Below are 22,121 nucleotides of genomic sequence, written 5' to 3'. Positions count from 1 at the left end.
GTTTGAATAGGAAAACCAATTTGCTTTCTTTCTCAATTCCGAGTCTATTTCTAATGCTTGAATGCGCAAGACCAAATGATGAAAAGATTCTTTCAACTCCTGCAGATGAAGCAACAGCAGTAAGTAACTGTTCAACAACTTTCAGTAACTCCTGACTCACAGGATCATTATGATATTTCCATCAATCACATGGCTTAATAGTTTGAAAAATGTTATCATGAAACATAAACTTTTAAAACGGTGCTGCTTCTGCTTTAAAGTTAACCAAAAGTGGAAGAAAATCTGGATTCTTTGAAGCTGCAAAGTCCATTCCAATCTTTATTTCTTTATCAGTTAATTCTTTACCTCTGTATTTAGGATTAACAATATTAGCCAAGAAATGAGCTGGGTTATAGGTTGTATTCTTTTGGATAAATTCATCTTAGCTAAGCTTAGGACTTAATTCCCTCTGAAGATTTTTCCATATCACTACACTGTCACCAATAGTACTACTGTCCTGCTGTTGGTTAAGCATTTGTAACCGTTCTTCTGCACTTCGCTTTACACCAAGGTTATTTATAATATTTGTAATGTTCTTATCAATTATTGTTTATCATCCAATTTGTTCCATCTGACATCTTGGGGCATTATAAGTTGTAGCCCCTCTTTTGCTTTGTATGTAGCAGCAGCAAAATGGTTGTTTCTAAAATATTTAACAACTTGGACAATCTGCTCCTTGATGTTTGGAATTGCCAAATCTTGGGCCAATAGATTGAGAATATGAATTTTAATAAATAATAATTAATAAGAAATTGAGAGCTGAACATCCATACGCAATAACAATAGCATTATCTCGAGTTTCCAATTGTTGTCTCATTTTTGACACATTTGCTGCGTTATCAGTTACTACACTGCAAACTTTACAACCAAATTGTTTTTTGCATTTGTTGATGGAATAAACAGCAATGTCAACTAAATAGTCAGAAGTATGTGAATGGCCGGAGGTATCAATTGTATCTGCAAGGTAGATATCTGAATTCATTGTTGTTACTGTTGCACAAACTATTGGTTCATTATGAATATTGCTCCACTTATCAATACTCATGGTTACAGACTGATCATGTAGCAAACCTGAACAGATAGTTAAACTGTTCTTGAACAGTATCTAGTACTTTTCCACCAATATCGATTCTATTAGAAGGGTTATATCCTGGGCGTAAAAAATGGATCATCTTGATAAACTCTGGATGGTCAACCATTCTGAAAGACGAGTTAGTAGCATAAATCATTCTTGCTATCTGCTCATCTTTCAGCTTCTTTTTCAGATTTAGTGGTTTTAATAAGGTATGAATCCAATTTAGTTGTCACTGTCTTGCCACTGCTTGGTCTTGTCACTGTCTTTTTATTTTAACACAAAAAACTTGTTTTATCTAAAGCAGATTAACTAAATTCAGTTTTCTTTACAGAACATTGACTAGTTTGTGGTTCTTCAGTTGTCTGGTTGATATTTTCTAAGATTTCTTGACAAATAATAATGTTTTTGTCATCTTGAACATCTTTCAGAAAACTACATTTACCATCACTTTTGTGGTTTCTCATTCGAGAAACCAAACCTTGCATTTGTACACCACAGCTTTTGCATTTAGCTTTATTACCTTTTTTTCCCCAAACTTTGCAGGTATTTCTTCAAACCATGTCCTAACTGCATCTTCTTTTCTACCAGCACCAGACGTTTTTGTTTCTAGTTATATTAATTTTATTTTACAACTAAAAAATAACAACCAATTATAAATGAATACTGTAATTTAAAAAAAATTTGAATTTACTCTTATATAAAAGGAATATATTTATATTTATTATATAAATAGTAACAAAAACAGAAACTAATGTAATTAGTCAATAAATTAAAAGATGAAAAAAAAAATTTACTTATATGGATCAAAATCTTACAATAAATTTTAAAATTTAATGATTTATATGACTAATATATATTTTAAAATGTATTATCTGACTATTATAACTAATTCTAGTTTATGCAGTAGTTGTATTTAGCTAGTGCAATTTACTTTAATTTGATTAATCAATAAATAATTGTTAAAAATAATTAAAATCAAAAAACTCTATTTAAATCATGATTTTTATTCGTCTGATTTAAATCATGATTTAAATCAATTTAAATCAACTGATTTAAATCGATTTAAATCAACTGATTTAAATCAATCGATTTAAATCAAAACAACCCTGCAAGTTTGACACAAAAAGTTTTAAGAACAATAAGTTTTGCATCAAATTCAATATCTAAGAGTAAACTGGGGATCAGAGTTAATTGTTGGTGTGCGTGTTCTATTCCTCATAGTGGCATATGTGCTATTAGTTGATGACCACATGTTATTCCTTATACTGGCATATTTATTTCTGCGATTAGTTACTTACCAGGAGCAATGTGTTGAGCGATAGTATCAGCTAAGGCATTACATTGGCTTTAAAGACCTGTTTTGAGGAAACATTGACTTTTTTTATGCATAGTAGAATATTGGTCATCCATTCTTAGTTACTATAGTAAATAAATCAACTATGCATGTCAAGCTGTGTGTATTTAGGTTTTTTATTGCTTGTTTTTATACATTTGTTGTGGGGGAAAGCAATATTAAAGTTGTGATCACTGGTTTTCTAGAGTATTTTCCCGGTTAAAGATCACTGAATTAAACAACTATATTGATTAAAGATGGGCAATTTATTAACATGAGTCAAAGCAATTTAGATGCTTATAATCAAATTGGATCATGGTTTGTTTGGTATTTATAAGTGGTATTTATTTTCATATAGGCTTGGTACCATATCCATTAAAGTCATCAGCCATGTAAAACAATGGTGGATTGTTACTAGAAAATTTGGCTGCTGGATCTTTAATGGTGGCTAAGAGCTGTGAAATTTTCTGATAGTTGAGCTTTTCTGACAGTTTGCTGTTATTCTGGTATATGGTGGCAGAGATAAGTCATATTTTAGAGAAAAATCCAGTATGTGCTTTTATCTCTTCAAACATTTGAACAAGATGCTCTGCCTTACGACCGATAGAATGTGCATTAGTAGTGAGTATGATTTGGATTGGAAGCACCGAAAGATATTCATTTGGTCTAAAGGTGGTACTTGTAGTATTTAGAGCAATATTATTAATTTGTTTAGCTTTCACTGAATTAGAAGAAAATGCTTTTTAGTTGACGATGTGCAGACTGTAAATAAAGGGTCAGTGTTAGTCTATTGAGTTTCTACAATATTCAATGATTTTTTACTTTTATGACACTCTAAGAGCTTGGTTTACGCTTATGTTAGATTTTCTTTCTTTGATTGGTTGTTATGCTTTTTTAGCATTGCTCTCTGATTGCTTAGCTAAAGTTTTATCTTCACAGCCCAAAACATCTTTGTTTGCTGTTTTATGGTAAAATTGGTGAACTTTTTGTATATATCAATATTCTTATGCATGGTCTGAAAAGTTTCAGTATATGTTTTTTTCTGTGTATATTTTATATTAATTGCAATGGTGCACATTTTGCAACATCATGCAACAATTTGCAAGATGCAAATTTTTTTTTCCAAACAACAATTAATAATGGTTCTTTAATGTAATGTGGATCAAGATCTGGAAAACTACCCTTTTAATGTAAATTTTTCATTTTGCTGTAGAGCCGAAAACTTTTTGTGTAGAATTTTGATATTTATTTATTTTTGCCAAATTATGTTAAAATGTTTTCTTGCATCTGTAAAACTTATAAACAAATGAGTGTATTTTACATTTTTTAATGGTTGACCGCAACAAAGATTGAAAAAATAGGGATAATATAATAAGAATTCTTATTATATTATCCCTATCTAAATAGGGATAATATAATAAGAATTTAAACATGGTTGCTTTACTAACCTTACTTATATAGTTGCGCTTTATATACTATATCATATCAAATGGATATTGACTTACCTTTGAATAGTGACCCTGATCTAAGTGGTGAAGGGGAAGGTAGTGACAGTGATTTTGATATTTAAATACCAGACATAAATTTAAAAGGTGAGGTTATAAACTATTTATTTTGTTCAATGGTTAAGTAAGCAAATACTCCAGAAGACATCTGGGTGAAAAAATTAATAAAAATTAATCACACCAAAATTACAGTTACTGAAGAAGTTTTTGGAAATAATTGCAGATGTAATATATAACTATAAAAATATTATTATTAACTATTATAAAAACATCAAAAGTTGTGCCACTTGTGCAGTAACGGATGAGTTTGTTGAACTATAGGAAACTGGATTGGCACAATAGCTGAATTGAATTGTAACTTGACAATAATAAAATTGTTGTACAAATAATACTATAATTAAAATTATAGAATGCTTTTACATGTATGAAAATACTAAAGTTTAGTAACAAATGTTATTTTTACTTTAAACTTTTTGCCTTATTTAAAAACTTTTTTTTGACAGAATATAAAATACTTATTTTTTAGGGTTTTTTTTCAAGAGTTTTTTTTATTAGAATTTTATTTTAAAAGTTTTTTTTTTTATTAGAAAGATAATATTTTGAGCTTTAAGATAGATTTACTAACTTCAAATTTTCCTTAAAAGACTAAAGGGGGTTGTTTTCCAGGTCTTGTCCTATGTATTCTTTATTAAATCTATTATTTAATATACTGAATTAATTAATATAATGTCTTATTAAGTTATATAATTATAATACAATAGTTTTATTATCTAATATTTTTTCTCCTTTTAATTGAAGACAACATTCAAGGGATGCCTTTGAGTAATTTTAGTAAGTTTTCTTTACTTTTTGTTTTTTTCTTTTTTTTTGTTAAATTTTGATTGTTCATTTTTATTGGGTGTAAAAAAAACCTCTAAACAGTTAATTATGTATAAACAAGGAAAATATATATACATATATATATATATATATATATATATATATATATATATATATATATATATATATATATATATATATATATATATATATATATATACATTTATATATATATGTATATATATATATATATATATATATATATATATATATATATATATATATATATATACACACAAATAATTTTTTTAAACGGTGTCACAATTGCGATTTTGAACTTTTTTTTTCCATACAATTTTAATATATCTGAACATACTGTTGGCTTAGTATAGGAACAGCCACAAATAGTCATAAAAACTAATCCCAAGTAGTGTCTGTTATTGACCAACATTTTTGTGTATTGAAGTACTATTCAAGTACTGAATTGGCATTAACTGGATTTAAACTCGTATTGTATAATAGTCTGGGTTTTAACACTTTGTTTGATGCTTTAACTTTTTTGAGTTAGCTACGAATGTTATACTAATCATTTACTCTAGGAAATTCTAGCTACGAATGTTAAATCAATATATTCTCAAAGATTCTGCAAAAATTTTAGGCTCAGTTACATTTATAGAAAATTATCCTATAGGATATTTTTCTATAAGTGTAACTGATTCATTTAAAGTTTTAGTTAACACCATTTTAAGTTGGCAAGTTGTAAAAAAATATCAAATGGTGTTAAACTGAACTGAACAAAAGATATTGTTGATTTTATGCTCAAATTTTAATGAAAATGACTCCAATGATGTAATTAATGGCACAGATATCTCCTTTAAAGAAGATAATGATGATGTTATAAACCAATAAGTTGTCTGAAATTAATCAAAGTAATGTTTCTCAGTATATTTTGTTGTTATTTAAAGTAGTATATATATGACAAATGTCTGCAACACAACGAAAAGAATGGCATAATTGATAAACTTGATAAAACTTGACAATTTAAGTTTTCAACTAAAGTTTATATTTTAAAACTTCAAATTTCAAGTTTCAGTTTAAGATGCTTTAAATTATAGATTATAACTGGAGTCTTCTTCTGAGCAATCTAGTGGACACAAAACAGTTGAAGTGTTTTGACTCATTTCAACATACAGAGTCTAGTCGTTATCTAATTATAATACAGCACACAATGAAAATGCAACAAAAGGATGTATAATGTGTTATAATAAACCAAACATTATTTGAACAACCAAACGCTAGGGCTCTAGCCATAAATTTGGGTGACAAAGAGTTAATTAACTTTTTTATCCTAGTTTTATCCTTATAATTATATTATGTGTATTAAATAACATAGTTTTATCAATGTAATTAATTATGTATTGCATATAATAATATAAAAGCAATTTATGCAATTATTATTATGTTTAAAATAGTTGTGATAATGAAAATATTGAATAATAATACCAATTGTTTTTACTTTTGTAGGTGGCATTGCACTGCGTGGTGAATTTTGGTTTAACAACCTAACATTGGATGGAAGCATACTTTTATCTTTTAATATTAATCAACTAGGTGTTATACTTGCTAAATCAAGTAGTGATCCCCGCTATAATTTAATGGATGGAGCTATTAAACAATGGGTATATTGATACTTAAATTCAACATTCAAAATAATGGATAGTCAAAGTTTATTTTTCAAAACCCCCAGTTTAAAAAATTTTCAAGCTATCTAGTGTTACTAGGCTAAACTAAAAAAAGTTTTTAATTTTTAGGTTTTAATGGTATCTACTTGACTATAAAAGCAAATACAAAAGATATTTTTCATAAAGAATTTGTATTAATATTTAAGAGGAGTTTTTGAGGTTTTAAACTTTCCATCAAAATTTTCTTAAACTTCCGATTGAAACCTTTCTAAACTTCCAACCAAAATTTTTTAAACTTTTTTTTTCTAAAATCTTGAAATTTGTTCCTAGAAATCTTTTAATGAAAACTTTTAAAACTTTTACAGTTCCAATCATTAGGGATATGAACTAACTAATCAATAAAATAAAGTTCTTCATAACCACTCTAACATCAAGAGGTGTTAAAGACTAAAGGAATTAAGGAACATGTTTTTATGATTTATTGCAGTGAAACACAAAGTGATTACAAAGGTTGATTATAAGGAGCATCTGAAAAGAAATGATAAAATGATCAGATTTGTGGTGTTCAAATAAAGGAGAAGAATTAAGTTTTTGAACTTTGGCAGAGGAAGAGTTGATGTTAGTGATTAAACAAAAATTTTAATTTTTAGTGATTTTCTGTTTCTCTCAAAATTTTAGTTTGAACTGATACTTTTTATAACTTGAAAATTTATAAGAAGTACCAAAACCAAAATTTTACTTTTTATAAGTTCATTAATAAAATTTTTGTTAAAAAACATACAGAAAACCAAAATTTCAATTTGTATGTTTTTAAATTTTTATTTAATTTAAATAGTTATTTTTTTGCAATTTCTACAAAATATTTTACTATTTCTGAAAAAAATTTCAAACCCATTGTTCACAAATTACTTAGATTTACAGTTAGTAAATATCCATCTGCTTTTTAAATATATCAAAACTGCAAATAATCAAACCGTTGCAGTGAGCATAAATTTTTGAATCGTGCACTAATAACGTTTTGTTTATAGAAAAAAAATTTAGTTTAAATAGAAAGGGAAAAAGGATTTTTCGTGGCTTGTAATTTTGTGGATGCCCTTTATTATTTTTTAGATTTTTATATGAGTAATTTTATTTTTCTTATTTTTATTTATGGCTTTTTTTATGATTTTATGATTATTATATATGGTGGAAAGAAGTCGTAAAAAAAAAGAAACAACAAATGTAAAAAATCAACAAATCTAAATAAATAATGTAAAATTGCATTTTTAGATAACATTTTGTAATGAAATTAATTTTTTTTACCCAAAATTTTGGTAATTGTTTTGGTAAAACATTTCCCTAATTGTTGGTTTTTGTTTCTGTATTGAAATAGTATACCTAAAATTTTGGTTTATTTTGGTCTCAGCATATTTCCTGTTTCATTCTATCACTAGTTAGTGTATCTGACAGGGTTAGGCTAGAAAAAGAGTAGGCTAGGAAAGTTAATACATGTTATGCATAAAGATGTAGATAATTGGATATCAACACTTCTGTTTCTGAAGAAAAAGATAAAAGACTTTGTACAAGACAACATGAGGGGGGGGGGGCTAGGATTAATAAGTAAAGATTGTGAGTATTGAAGGAGTGGCATAATTGGAAACCAGTCAACCTATACAAGTGTGGAGAAAAAGAAACATTAAAAGCAATCTGATTACATTTAAAGTTCATTTTTTAACATTGATTTAAAACTAAATTTAACATTTTTAAAGTTGATTTTCAAAACAGTTTTATTGTTTATATTTTTCTAAGCTTTTTAAAAAAATGAACCACAAAAAATAAAATATAAGCAAAGACTTTTATATTTATCTATAAATGTTTTATTAAATAAATTGTAGTATTAACTTTTTATGAATCTTTTTCTGGCAATTTTAATTAGTTTTCCTATGGTCCCTGGTATTCTGGGTTCATTATGTCGCATATCTCTTAAATTTCTTATTTAATGATTTTATTGTCTTGAACTACATACCATTGTTTTCTGAAAGCCTATAGTCTACTTTTCTGCAGTTTGCGTTTACTACTGTTAATTTAATTCCCCAAATAACTATTATTGCATAGTTATAGAGGTTTTAATGTTTATGTTTGCAGTAAAATTTCCCAGCTGTTTTTTTTAAAAAGTTTCAAAACTTTATTTACAATTAAAATTTAATATTAAAGATTTTTCTGTTTTTTCAACTATTGTGTAATATTTCTTCAAAAGAAATAAGTTTATTTAACAAAAAAAAATTTTCTTTTGTCAATAAATGTAAAATGTTAAGCATTTATCCAATTTAAAAGTACATAAATTTTTTTTTCAATGGTTACACATGTTAATTGAAATAGTAAAATAGAGATTAGAAATTAGAGATAGAGAGTAAGTCAAACTACATTTTTTATGATTCAGAACAGTTTCTTGGATTTTAACATAGCTGATGACAGATTCCCTTCAGGTTTACATGTTAGGTTGGTATATATAATTATTTTTAAATAATTTAAAACTCTGATTTTTAAACCTTAAATTTATAGTTTTTTTTGTTTGTTTTGTTGATACATTGTTAAACAATTAAAAACCATAATAAATTTTTAAATAATGCTAATCTTAATTTTTAAATAATGCAAATCTTAGAATGAAACTTTATTGATTATTTTTTAGGTTGAAAGAACATTAATTGATTAGGAGAAGATAAAGTTTGATGCGAACTGGTTCAAGCTCATTTTTACTTTAACAATGAAGTTGGTAAAAAAAAATTTATTATTTAAAAACAAAAAATATAGCAAATCTAAAAACCTTGTGAGCAATTTTGATACAATTTTTTTCAAAATTTCAAAAAGAAACAATATCTTTTCTGCATAAGGGTGTTATAATTAAATATTAGGGTAAGGTGTTATAGGTAGGATGTTATAGTTAGATTTAAGGCGTTGTAATTATCTATTGTTTCTAAAAAGGCTGAGATCTTAACATTTTTTAAATGATTGTTTTATAGAGAATAACAAAAAGTTATCTTTTTTTGAAAGTATTTCATACATTTGTTTCCTCTAGCTCATGTTTTAAAAATATTTCAACTTTTTTGTTTCTATGGAGACACCATTTGTTTTTAAAAAAAAAAATATCTTCAGTTTTAAATGGTATTAAAAGTGATGACACTGTTATAAAAATGGCAATTTAAGAACTGTATGCGAAGATATTGTTGAAAATGTACAATTTACTATGCTCTTTCTATTGAATCTTGTTTCAGTTTCAATATTGTAGTTTTAGTTAATAACATAAGTAAATCTAATTAATGGATAAATGATCTGTGTTTGAGTTTCCTTTGTTTACCTTTTTTTTTTTTACTTATTAAGTAAAATAAACTTAAACCGCACCACACTCATGTTAGTATCATGAATCAACCTTTTCAAAGCGCACCACACTCATGTTAATATCATGAATCAACTTTTTCGAAGTGCACCACACTCATGTTAATATCATGAATCAACTTTTTCAAACCGCACCATACTCATGTTAATATCGTGAATCAACTTTTTCAAGATTTATATTTTAGAGTTTAAGAATGCAACAAGTTCAAACTCATGTTTTGTTTAATTTATTTGTTTTTTTTAATAAATTTTTTAATAAATTAGAAAAATTTAATATTAATATATAATTATATAATATATTTAATTACATTAAAATATATAGTAACAATAAATTTAGATGGAATAAAACTTTTAATTTAGAATAAAATAGAATAAAAGATCAAAAAATTAGAAAAAATCAAAAAATAGTGGGTTGGATTTTGTGGGAAATAAATAATTAGTAATAAAATAAGTAGACTATATGCTTTCAAAACAAATTGACATCAACTTAATATTATTAGAGCATTTGTTATTTTTTCTTTACCATGACCAATGAAAAAATTGTTTATTATTTTTTGAATTATTAAATTTTATTTAACATTGAACTTTCTTACTCAAACATTTTAAAACTTTCTTACTCAAACATTTTAAAACTTTCTTACTCAAACATTTAAAACTTTCTTACTCAAACATTTTTAAACTTTCTTACTCAAACATTTTTAAACTTTCTTACTCAAACATTTTTAAACTTTCTTACTCAAACATTTTTAAACTTTCTTACTCAAACATTTTTAAACTTTTTACTTTTAGTTTTCTAAAGTAATTGGAAAAAAAGTTTAGCACTTAAATTAATAAAATAATAACCTTTACAAGGCAATATAACATGTCTTATGCTTTGAATAAATTTAAAGTCCAATATATGTCATACTGCCTTGTAGAACTTGCTTTTCAGGAAAAAAATTAAATCTGACACAAAATACCCACAGCTTTAGGGCTTTTGGTTGAGTACAGGCTAATGATAGTATCTAAATAAAAATACTTATCCTAAACAGATGGTAGTTTATCTGGCTACTGACTTGTGGAAGGTCCAAGACAAAAACCTAAGAGTGATCTGAAAATTTCTGCTTATCAGTCTTGTTCCTCTTCTTTATTTAATAGGATGGGGTAAATGTATACTTTTTACATTGTTTTTTGTCTAGTATGATGAATGCTTCTTGACTCTGCTCATGGGTTTTTGCTCTTACCTCTTGTAGAGACTATTCAATTCTTTCCGTTATCTTCCATTGAAGTTACAGCTCTATAATGAGTGTAATAGTTCTGTGGCTGGCTGATAATAAGGTTTCTTGAACTCTGTGATAGCTATTAAGGAGGCTGATTTCATTAAAAAGTTGTAAAATGTTTTGCTCATTGATGGTGAACTCTTTTTAACACTCTCTAAACTGATATTTACATATACTTTATTTTTTTAAATGACATATAATAATGACATATCTATATACTCCATACTTGACATAAAATCATTAATTTTTGATTAGTTAGAAAAAACAGTCGATTTTGAATGTAATATCTTTTCTGTATCACTGCAGCTTGAAGTTTGCAGTGACTTGTGAATTTAACCAAACTAACTGATTGACTTAAACAAAATTCAGTTGTTTATTGCTTATAGTTTATACAGTGTTGGTAATATTTCAATAATATATAAACAATAATAGCCCTCTCTCTCCAAAAATGTATTTTTATTTGCTCATCAATGTTTTCTCTCTTGTCTTTATGTTTTTAAGACCTTTTACAATTTTTTACGTTTTCTACCAACCACTTTCTTGCTTTTTTTGCTATTCTTTGCTTTGTGTTTTTAAACTCTCAATTTAAATAATTGTTACATGCAGCTTGTTTGGAAGTAATTTTGATTTATTATCAAGAAAAATTATCAAAAAAAAAGCCTGTCTAAAAGCTTTAATTATTCTAAATTAGATTTCACAAGCAAAGCATCAACTGTTGTAGGTAGGGGTGGAGGTGGAGTGAATGGCCTTTACTTTTTTACTTTGAGCGCTAACTAAATGTGGATTTAAATTTATCAATATCTTATTAATTGAAATTTGTGTTGATTGTTTTTTTATTCTGTGTCCTCAAAAATATAAATATTGCTGTTTTCATTAATTAATTTAAAATTAATAAAAATTTAATTACGAAATTGTTTTTAATCTTGGTTATTTATATTTTTTGGTTTATCAAACTTTAAAATTTATTTTTTATAGATTAGCTCTGTATACTCTAATGTGACTAATGCAACTGACTCTACAGTCAATATTGTTAGTTACAGGTAAAGATTTTTTTATTTTTTATCACAGCGACAGTGAAAATTTTTTTTACTGATGATGATATAGAAAAGGATATGGATAGATAGGGCTTCAGTCTGTATTTTGACTGAAGTTAATTTATCTACATATGTAAGAAACTTATTATGACAAAAAAGTTTAATCTCGTTATTATTACTCTTTTTTTTCTGAAGTTATTAAAAACGTATTTTTACTAAAAATGAAATAAAGTAAATAAAGAATAAGTATATATAAAAAAATAAGATTTATGTAAATTTATTTATATAATGTTATATATAGAGAGTTGTAAAGTAATGAATCTTAAACAGTCACTCTCTGCAATTCAGTAAACTTAAATATCAAGTGCATCATTGATTGCATATCTCTAGCATCACGGATTGCATATCTCTAGCATCACTGATTGAAAGTGATAATATGTGACATAAAAATGATCATCTTTTGCACGTTTACAATGAACAAAAGTTAGAAATGATTTAATAAGCACAAGACTATTCTGAATTTAGCTAAAAGATTTTAAAATGATTTTTTTAACAAAATCAATCATTTAGGATTATCACAAATAATGCCTTATTTAATTTTAAAAAGAAAACACACATAAATACACAGTTATATAAGTAGTAATAATATATAATAGCAAAACTAATAGTAACTAATAATGAAAACAATACAAGAAGTACAATGTAATATATAAGTAAAATTTCATGTACTTTTATATAACCAATTTTGATCGTGTGTCTTTTTTTTTTACTAAAGTTTTATATTTTAGAATGGGAAGTTTAATTGTTGATTACTTTGTTTCTTTAAAAAACCCAAACTGTGGAGACTCTACAAGTTCTGTTTGTGCAGATGAAATCATGAATAGAGTTATAAATGTTACTAAAGAGTCAATTGTATCAAGTGGTAGTCTATCTGGTTCATTAAAGCAAGATCCAGTATTTAAATGTAGGTGAAAGCAAAAATGTATTGAGTTAAAAGTTTACTATATAAAGGCTTTTTTTATTTTCTACTATTATTTAATAATGATGAGGGAACCGTTGGCTTTTTTTTATTTAATTAGAAAGGGTCTTCATTTACCTAATTAAGGAGAATAGTAGAGTTTTCTCTTGATCCACGTAGTTAAAGAGAAATGAAGGGTTTTCTCTTCATCTACATAATTAAAGAGAAGAGAAGGGTTTTCTCTTCATCTACATAGTTAAAGAGAAGAGAAGGGTTTTCTCTTCATCTGCATAATAGTAAAAAAAGTTTTTTTATCTGTGTAGTTAGAGAAATATTTTTTTATCTACATCTTTATAATTAGAAAAACAGGTTGTCTTTTTATATGGTTTAGGGTAAAAAACAAAAATTTAAAAAAATGCCAATACATGCTATCTAAACGTCTTTATATTAATGCATAAAAAGTGATATTTAGTAAATAAAAATGCAGTTTTACAATTTTTTTTTTCAACAAGTTTTTTATAATATTATTTTCATTTTTGAAGTTTTCCTTTAATTTTGCTTCATTTGAGAGCTAGTTTAATACACTTATAGTTTTTTTGAGGGGCCACAATAAAACATTAGAATTATTAAAAAAACAATACTACGTCTTCTCTTTAAATGTTCAAAGGACTTGGGTCCTAATAATATTTTTTATTTAAAAAATTTTTAAATCCAGTGTTATTTTAATATAAAGAACACATTTCGGAATTTAGTGTATAGACAGTTTAAATAATTGTTGTTTTTTAGGACACCTTGATATAGTCCACATCCTTATATAATCCACACCCTAGAGTGAGTGATATAGAGAACTCTCTACGCATTTTATGCCTTTTTTCAAAATTTTTGAAAAAAGGCATAAAATGCGCTTTTTCCTTTTTTTTATTTACAAATTTAAGATCGTTTAAATTATGTTATTTGTTATAAAAATTTAATTTTTTAACAATATTTATAATGAGAATTTAATGCTTTTATTTAAAAATTATTTTATAATATTCTCCCAAGATGGTCATGTTTAAAAATGATTGGAAATTTTTTATTTAAAAAAAGTTTAAAGTAAGATTAGTAGTTTTTAAGTCATTTTGAATACATTATAATTTTGTTTTATGTAGTTATTTGATATACAAAGTTTTTGTATTTTTAATCATTTTACATACACAATGTATTTGCAAAACATTTTGAAAATGTTTTGCAAAAATGTTGTAAATTAATAAACGATAATAACTAAAGGTTAACATATAAAAATATTTTATAACCTGAACATAAGTTTTCTGCATTTCATTACACAACTACAGTATAGTTACTGCAATTTATGCAAACCAGATTGTCCGACAGTACTAAATTAACGTACTAATGTTCCTATTTTGTTGTCTTAGTTGTCTGCTTCTATGCTTTGACAATTACAATCTACTGTGGCATGTGTAAATAATTTTTTTCTGTAAACAATGATAGATAAAAATAATTAATCATAGTAAATTTTAAATAGCTCTCAATTCTGGATATCAGATTGTCTATTTCTACTTGTACTCGGAGTCTTGGAATCACATGTTTTTTAACTGAGCTTTGAGATACAGGAGTTAATCTTGAGTCCTATTTATTTGTCATGAAATGATACCCGGAATCCTAGAATCCTAATATAGGACTTTCCATTTCTGGATACCATCGTCAATTAGTTATTATTACCAAATAGGCAGGTTCTATATTTTTTGGTTGGTTGATCATGAAACTAATACTAGGTGCGAAACAACTTAATATTACTTATATTAGGTTACTAATAAATAATATTAGTTACCATAAACAGATCAGTGTTATGACTATTAATCAGATGATTTAGTCGGCACTTAGTGGCTGCGTTCCTTTGCAATTAGGTAAATAATAAAAAGATGCCCCATCAATATAGCCAGCTTGACAGCAGCCAACAAAAAAGCTAGTTTTAGTTTCTTATTATGGTATACCCTTTTCAAATACTTTATAAAAGCTTAATGAGTTTTAAAAGTGTACGAAAGATATTTTAGATTATTTTTACAATTTTTAGAGAACATTTATAAAATTTGTTGTATGATTATAATTTCTAATTAAATATAAAAAAAACTTTGCTGATCTATCCGGGTCATTAATAGTTGGGATTAACTTATAAATATATAATTACTTATAAAATAAGTAATAATTAAACAGTAAATAAGTATTACATTGAAAATTAAAGTGGTTTATTTTTAAATCTTTTTAAAAGCTGGTCTATGTGAAAACACAAGAGCTTGTGACGTGAATGGAAATTGTATAGAGTATGCTGACAAGTTTTCGTTTGCCTGCAATTGTAAGTTAGGTTACTATGGAAACGGTTTTGTCGGAAATTGTATTAAAATTAAAGATAGTGCACTAAGTAAGTTGTTTTTTTCAACCAAAAATGATTTCTGTTATATATAGGTCTTTAAAAATGTTATACTTTGTTACTATTTTTGTTTCAGGTTTTACCCCACAACTGATATTTGGTTGCATATTTTCTTTATTTGTGGCAGAGGTTTTAACAGTATTTGTTTTTGTAAAAATTATTCGTAGTAATTTTTTTTGATGACAAAGTTTTTATGAATTAATTTAAGATAAATTATATTATTGTAAGATAAAAAATGCGATTTATTTTCGTTCTAATTTTTTCCAGTTACTTTATATTACTGTGTGTGTGTCTATATATATATATATATATATATATATATATATATATATATAATATATATATATATATATATATATATATATATATATATATATATATATATATATATATTATATATATATATATATATATATATTTATATATATTATAGGGTGGGTCACTTTTCAAAAAAATTTTGAATTTAGGTTCAGCTGGCCTTTTTTCTAATGTCTTTGACCGCATGATACTGAGAACTGATTTTCTTTATTTGTACATGTTTAGTCATCTAATTTTGAGTTGAAAAACATTGATTTAATTATAAAAACATCGTTTACATGAAGTTTTGCGTACTGCTTTGATACTACTCCAAATTGGAGTCCAATTAAAACAGTTCTATGAAATCAAAATAATTAGATATAATAAAAAGATTTAATTAAATCCTTAACTAAAGTTACTCTATGATATTGACAATTAGATAAAATAAAAAGATTTAATTAAATCCTTAACTCAAGTTACTCTATGATATATTAAAATTAGACCATAAACTACGACATTTAGTTTTTAAAGTCTTTAAAATAACTGTTTGCGTGTTACAGTGTTAAGACGTAAAAAAAAAAGTTTAAATATTGGTTAGAACATCAGCAAATCTTTCCTTAAATGGCACTCAGGCATCAGTTCTCTAAGCTCTATTTAGTCTTTGTAGCTCTTATGAAACCATCTCTTCTCTCAGCCCCATAAACCGACATTGAAGGTGACCTTTTTTAGAATGCGTTCAATAGATTGTCAAGAAAGTTTGATACAATCATTAGATTGTCAATAAATTGTATTATATTTTGCTTCATTAAATAACAAGTAAAAATTGGTTCACTCATCTCTGCTGTTTCCCAATTAATTTAATCTATCAATATTTAATCTATATTGATATATCAGTATCTATCTATATCAATTAATTTTATATATATTTAATCTATATTGCTTGCTTTAGTATTTATCATTGGTACTTTTCTGTTTCAATATTTTCTTTTATCTGTCTTTATTTTTTCTTATAACAACGATTTTTAGCACTGCAAATCTCCTTTCTTGTTCATCTGAACTACACAGGATTGTTTGCAGAATACATTCTTTGTGTGATGAGCAGAGATACGGTAAGACATACTTGTATGTTTGTTTTGCAGATAGCTAACTTTTAGACATGGAGCAAACTCCAAACGTTCGTATGTTTATACTAATGTCAAATAATGAGGCTTTGCAAAAAAAATTGCGATGATTGGAGGCGTGGGAGCGAAAAAGCCCCACCCCACCCCAAGCATGGTTTTTTACTTTAAGATTTTACTCAATATTTTAGCAACTCTGGTGCAGTGGTTCGATTTCTATAGAAAGTTCTGACATTGTTGCTAATAGTTTTATAGCTAAGAAATAGTTTTTAATAAATTACTATTATTCACTCTCTTATTTAACTAATAGTAAGTTTTACAGCGTGGTTAATCGTCTTTGGGTTACCAGATTAATGGGCTATTTTTGATAAACTAAAGCCTACATTTAAAAGAACTTATTTTCATAATAAAAGTTCTAAAATTTATTTATTTACTAGAACATGTCGACATATAAAACATGTATTCCACAATCATATAAAATCTCACCGGAAATTTCTCTGAATAAAATCAAATAATTGAAATAAACTTGTATAGCATACAGTAGGCCAAAATATATCAGAAGAAAAAATAAAAAACATCTACATATAGTCGTATTATACATCATATGTTTTTGGGGTCAGAGAATTTTTGACATTGAAATTGAGTTTTGACCTCTACGATAGACCCGTTTGACAATGGCAAAATTTAGATTTTTCGTTGTTGCAAATTTGAAACTTTCAGACGATGTGCAAACTCCAAACTTTAGTATGCATATTATGTCAAATAATGTTTTAGCAAAAAAATTGCAGTGATTGAAGCTTGAGAACAAAAATAACTCGAAGAGTTGGCCCCCTAACCTCGAATGTGAAGGCAATAGGCTTTTAAAATTACCTATTTTAATATCTCAAGATTTTAATTTTCATTAAAAAATTTTTTAGATTTCCAAAGTTGTGACTATGTAAAGTTCCCATCCTCCTCAAAATGCGGGAATTGTATTTTATAGATTATTCCATAAAATTAAAAGCCTGTGAATAAAATTAAACTTGGTATAAAATTAAAAAAAATTAAATCATTAACTCATTGCCCTCACCTTTGGGGTTAGGGCGTCAAATTTTAAGGTTATTTTTCATCCTAGACTCTAATCAAAAAATTTTTTTTGCAAAACATCATTTGAAATAAGCATAAACATACTTAAGTTTAAAGTTTGCAAAATGCCTAAAAGTGCAAAACTTTTAACACCGTAATATCCATATTGCGCTATTAAATAGCGCGCAGATCTCGAATATACGTCATTGCAACAGCAACAATCGAAACAACAATTTAAATTTCATTTAATAATCTTCTAGATTTCGGAAGTTATGACCATTGAAAGTTTCCACCCTCCCCAAAATGTGGGAGTTGTAAACTTTAAGGTGGTAGATCTCCATTCAAGCTATTATCTTTAAAAAGTACCAAAAAAAGAAAAAAGGTAAAAAGGACCCTACAATCGTAGCATAGTCCGATTGCTATCAAATTTTCCAGGTAGCATTCATACATGGTTGTTTACAAAATGTACCAAAATGATGAAAAGAAAAATATTATTTAAAATTTTATGGTATTTTTCTGAAAGTGTATGAATTTTATGATAAAAAAATAGATTTAACTATCAATTACTGTCTTTGTCTTTGCAGATTAATGCTGATTTTGGTACACTTTACTGACACTAGTGTATTAAACATGTGAAAAATTCAAGTCAATTGGACTTGTAAAACTTGAGATATCTTTGTGCCAAGTATGAAAATGTAGATTCAGAGAATGTTTAAAGTTTTGTCTAAAAATACAAGTAACTTTGCGTTATACAAAACTAATAAGCTCCAGTTGCGTTACGTAACGTAAACAAGAAGTATTGAAGCAGTTAGAAGGAGAAGAAGACACAATAAGATATCTAAGGGAAATAAGAGAAGCTTGAATAGCAGAAAACTTTTTTAATATTAACACGAAAATGGCTAAATTGAGTGTTTTACAATAAAAAATAATTGTTTAGAAGTAAAATTCAAGTTCTTTGATAAATTTTTTATTAGAATCTATGTAAAAAACAATTATTTTGTGTGTGTGTGTGTGGGGGGGGGGGGGAGGGGGATCTACCACCTTAAATGGTTATAACTTTTTAACTATAAAAGATTATTCAACAAAAATTAAAACCTGCCTTCAAAAATTTAAAAAATGCATTAACTCATTGCTCTTAATTTTAAGGTAAAGGAGCCAATTTTTTAGGGTATTTTTTTTCCAGGCCCCAATCACAGTTAATATTTGGCAAAATGGTATCATTTAATACAAACATACTTAAGTTCGGAGTTTGCACAACGTACGTTTAAAGAACATCTTTTTAAAGAACTAAAACCATTGCATTGGTTTTAATTCTTTACAAATTGTTGAAATTTTTTCAGCACAGAGAGTGATATGGGAAATATTCATCTTAATGCATATATAGTTTTGCAAAATCATTTTTTTGTAAAAATTCAATCTTTGCAAACGGAGGAGGGAGTGGGTAGCAAGTGGGAGCAGACAATCTTTTTATTAGGTTTTAGTTAAAGCCTTAAAGCTTTTAAGTTAATTTCATCCCAACGTGGTACTACGAACATTGAAATCCATGACCGCAAAGTTTTTTTTACACAACAATGTGCCTTAAAAATATTTAAAAATCTACTAAAAAATTAAAAATCTTTGTTTTTTGAAATAATTATAAAATTAAGGTAAATATGTAAAAATATTTCGAAATTCTACAAGGATAGAATATTTTTAAACGTCACAGTTGTCTTGCAAATATTTCCAGATATTTCACGTTTTTTGCAAATAATTTTACAACATTGACTTTGAGATGCTCCAAAATTGATCCAGTGCGTTAAAAAAGAAACATTCTTTGCCATTTATGTATGCATGTTGGTTGCAAATGACTGAAAAAGTTAATACACAACATTAAGTTTTGATCTTTTTGCTAAACTCTGTTCCACTCTAAGGTTTATGTTCTGGTGTTGCTGACAACAATATAACCTTTTTCATTATTTTATCCAAGTAACCAAGGCAGCGAACATGAACTCGCAAACTTTAATTTTCCAATAGATTCTTTAAAATATTCTTCTTTTTTTAATGAGCTAATTTGATTTGATTCTTTTTTTAATAAGCTGATTTGGCTCACTTTAATAGCTTTTTCATAAGTGTTTGAAGATTTGTAAAAGGTTATGTAACAACCTAACAATTCAGTTCTTCATTATATAATCTGTTTTTTCTTTTTCTCCGTACTAAAAATAACATCGAGGTCGCGGTTTAAAAAAAGGTTATGTAGATGTTCTAGTTTGTTTTTTAGTGATCTTGCATTAAAGTATGAGCAATTAATAATTTTATTTAGAGTTTCGTTTATTTTTACTTCCAAAAAAAAATGTTGCAAAGTTTTAATAATTTTATGTATTTAATGTGAAACATAACGTTTTATTGTAACATTCTGAATCGATATAGGTTTGTTGAAGAGGCTGCTAATTGGGCAGTTTTAGTATTATTTAATAGTTTCAAAGAGTTGTATGGTTTATCTCAATTGTAATTCAAAACGAGCGGGATAATTAGAAAATAATTCTGATACATTGTTGTTTTTATTGTTATTGGTGGCTAATGATGTTTTGATGTTTTTTTATTGTGTTCCCTTGAATAAGGGGTCGTCCATAAAGTACGTACGCTCATAGGGGGAGGGGGAGGTCTTCAAAAAGCGTACGAAAGCGTATGGGGGGGGGGAGGGTTCAATTTAAAAGTACGTACTTCGATTTTCTAATTTATCACAATTAACCAGCTAATCAGTAGAAAAGTTACATTCTGACTAAAGGTTCTAGTTTGCCAACATAAAAAGATGTTTGGTATATGGAGTAGAGGGTATAGTTTCCCTCTATGCCCATACATGTATGGGCGCCCTCATAACTTTTTGATGTTCCAGATAGGACACTTTCACACATCATGCAAACTCCTAACTTAAATTTGTTTATACCTATGCCAAATGAGAAGGCCTTGCAAAATATTGGGATGGTGGAGGTCTGTGAACAAAAAGGCCTAAAACGCTTGCCCTCTTCTGCCCACACGTGAGGGCACTAAAAAAGGTCATAACTTTTATAATTTACAATATTTTTCTACAAAAATTAAAATCTGTCGATAAATTTAAATTAAGTTTTAGATCCTAAAGTTGAAAATTTTGATACATATTTCCCTCACGTTTGGGCAGGGAAGGGGGGAGGCAAACGTTTTAGGGCTTTTTGTTCCTAGGCCTCCACCATTCTAAATTTTTGCAAGGCCACCTCATTTAGCATATAAACAAACTTAAATTTGGAGTTTGCACGATGTGTGAAGGTGTTCTATCTGGAACATCAAAAAATCCTGCATGGGCCCATGCACACATGCCACCCCTTATATACTGGCCCTGAGTAAGGCCTATTTTATTCCGACCCATCAACCAAGGCCTAGCAGGGCCGTGGTTGATGGGTCGGAATCCCCCCCAAAAAAACGTGTCATTAGCGTCTCAAAATCTTCCAAATTTGACCGCTAAGTTTAGCTAAATTAAAAAGCTTCTTAAATTAGCAAAAGAGCACAAAATTTGCTGTTTCCCCTTCCCCCTCCAATTAAGGGGTATAGGTAGCCTACCCTCGGCACTGGGTTTTAGCCATTATTTTTAATAATACTGATCTCGCGTAAGACTCGTTATTTACTTACTAAAGAGGGGTGCCTGAAAAAAATGTTCGTCTTAAGAATAGTTTATTTTTATTTGATTCGTTATTAAAACAAAAAAAATTTCGGTAGAATTTCTCCGGGAATCGAACTTGGGTCTCCGCCAACCGTTTCCTCCGAGATATCCTCTCGACTAAACACGCACATCCCTTTAAGGGGGCTCACCCCCTTCAAAAATATTTTGACAACTTCCAAGCTCATAGGATTTTTAGGGTATTCATTGGAAAGGATATTATAATAGTGTTTAAAAAAATGTGTTTTCATTTTTAAAAAATGTCAGCTGTTGCCATGGTTACAAATTCAAAATGGCAAAAGTCATAAATTCTTGAAATTTGGAAAGCTAATTCCCTTGGGTTGGTACACTATTTTTCAATGAAACTTTCTAACATTATTTATTTACATTAGATGCATGCAATAAACCAAAAAAAAGTGAAATATTATTTCGGGAAGAATGACTTTTTTAGTTTTTAAAAAATTACCAATATT

At 27.2% G+C, this 22,121-nt stretch overlaps 1 protein-coding gene across 2 annotated transcripts in view; it reads left to right on the top strand.

The window, feature by feature from the left end:
* LOC105843752 (uncharacterized) overlaps positions 1-15,750 on the top strand; it is a 35,737-nt gene extending 19,987 nt beyond the window's left edge. The window contains exons 5-10 of one of the 2 annotated variants that reach the window (XM_065808945.1): positions 4,751-4,783; positions 6,296-6,450; positions 12,060-12,124; positions 12,907-13,082; positions 15,343-15,492; positions 15,578-15,750. In XM_065808945.1, coding sequence (XP_065665017.1) covers positions 4,751-4,783; positions 6,296-6,450; positions 12,060-12,124; positions 12,907-13,082; positions 15,343-15,492; positions 15,578-15,681 — 683 coding nt within the window. In that variant the 3' untranslated portion in view covers positions 15,682-15,750. The remainder of the gene's footprint in view (positions 1-4,750; positions 4,784-6,295; positions 6,451-12,059; positions 12,125-12,906; positions 13,083-15,342; positions 15,493-15,577) is intronic. The other variant, XM_065808944.1, reaches the window with a different exon arrangement.
* Positions 15,751-22,121: the final 6,371 nt, after the last annotated feature.

The sequence above is a fragment of the Hydra vulgaris genome, chromosome 11, assembly GCF_038396675.1.
Source record: "Hydra vulgaris chromosome 11, alternate assembly HydraT2T_AEP".
Taxonomy (NCBI): Eukaryota; Metazoa; Cnidaria; class Hydrozoa; order Anthoathecata; family Hydridae; genus Hydra; species Hydra vulgaris.
Note: the sequence above shows the minus strand (reverse complement) of the source record. Positions and strands in the feature narration are given on the sequence as shown.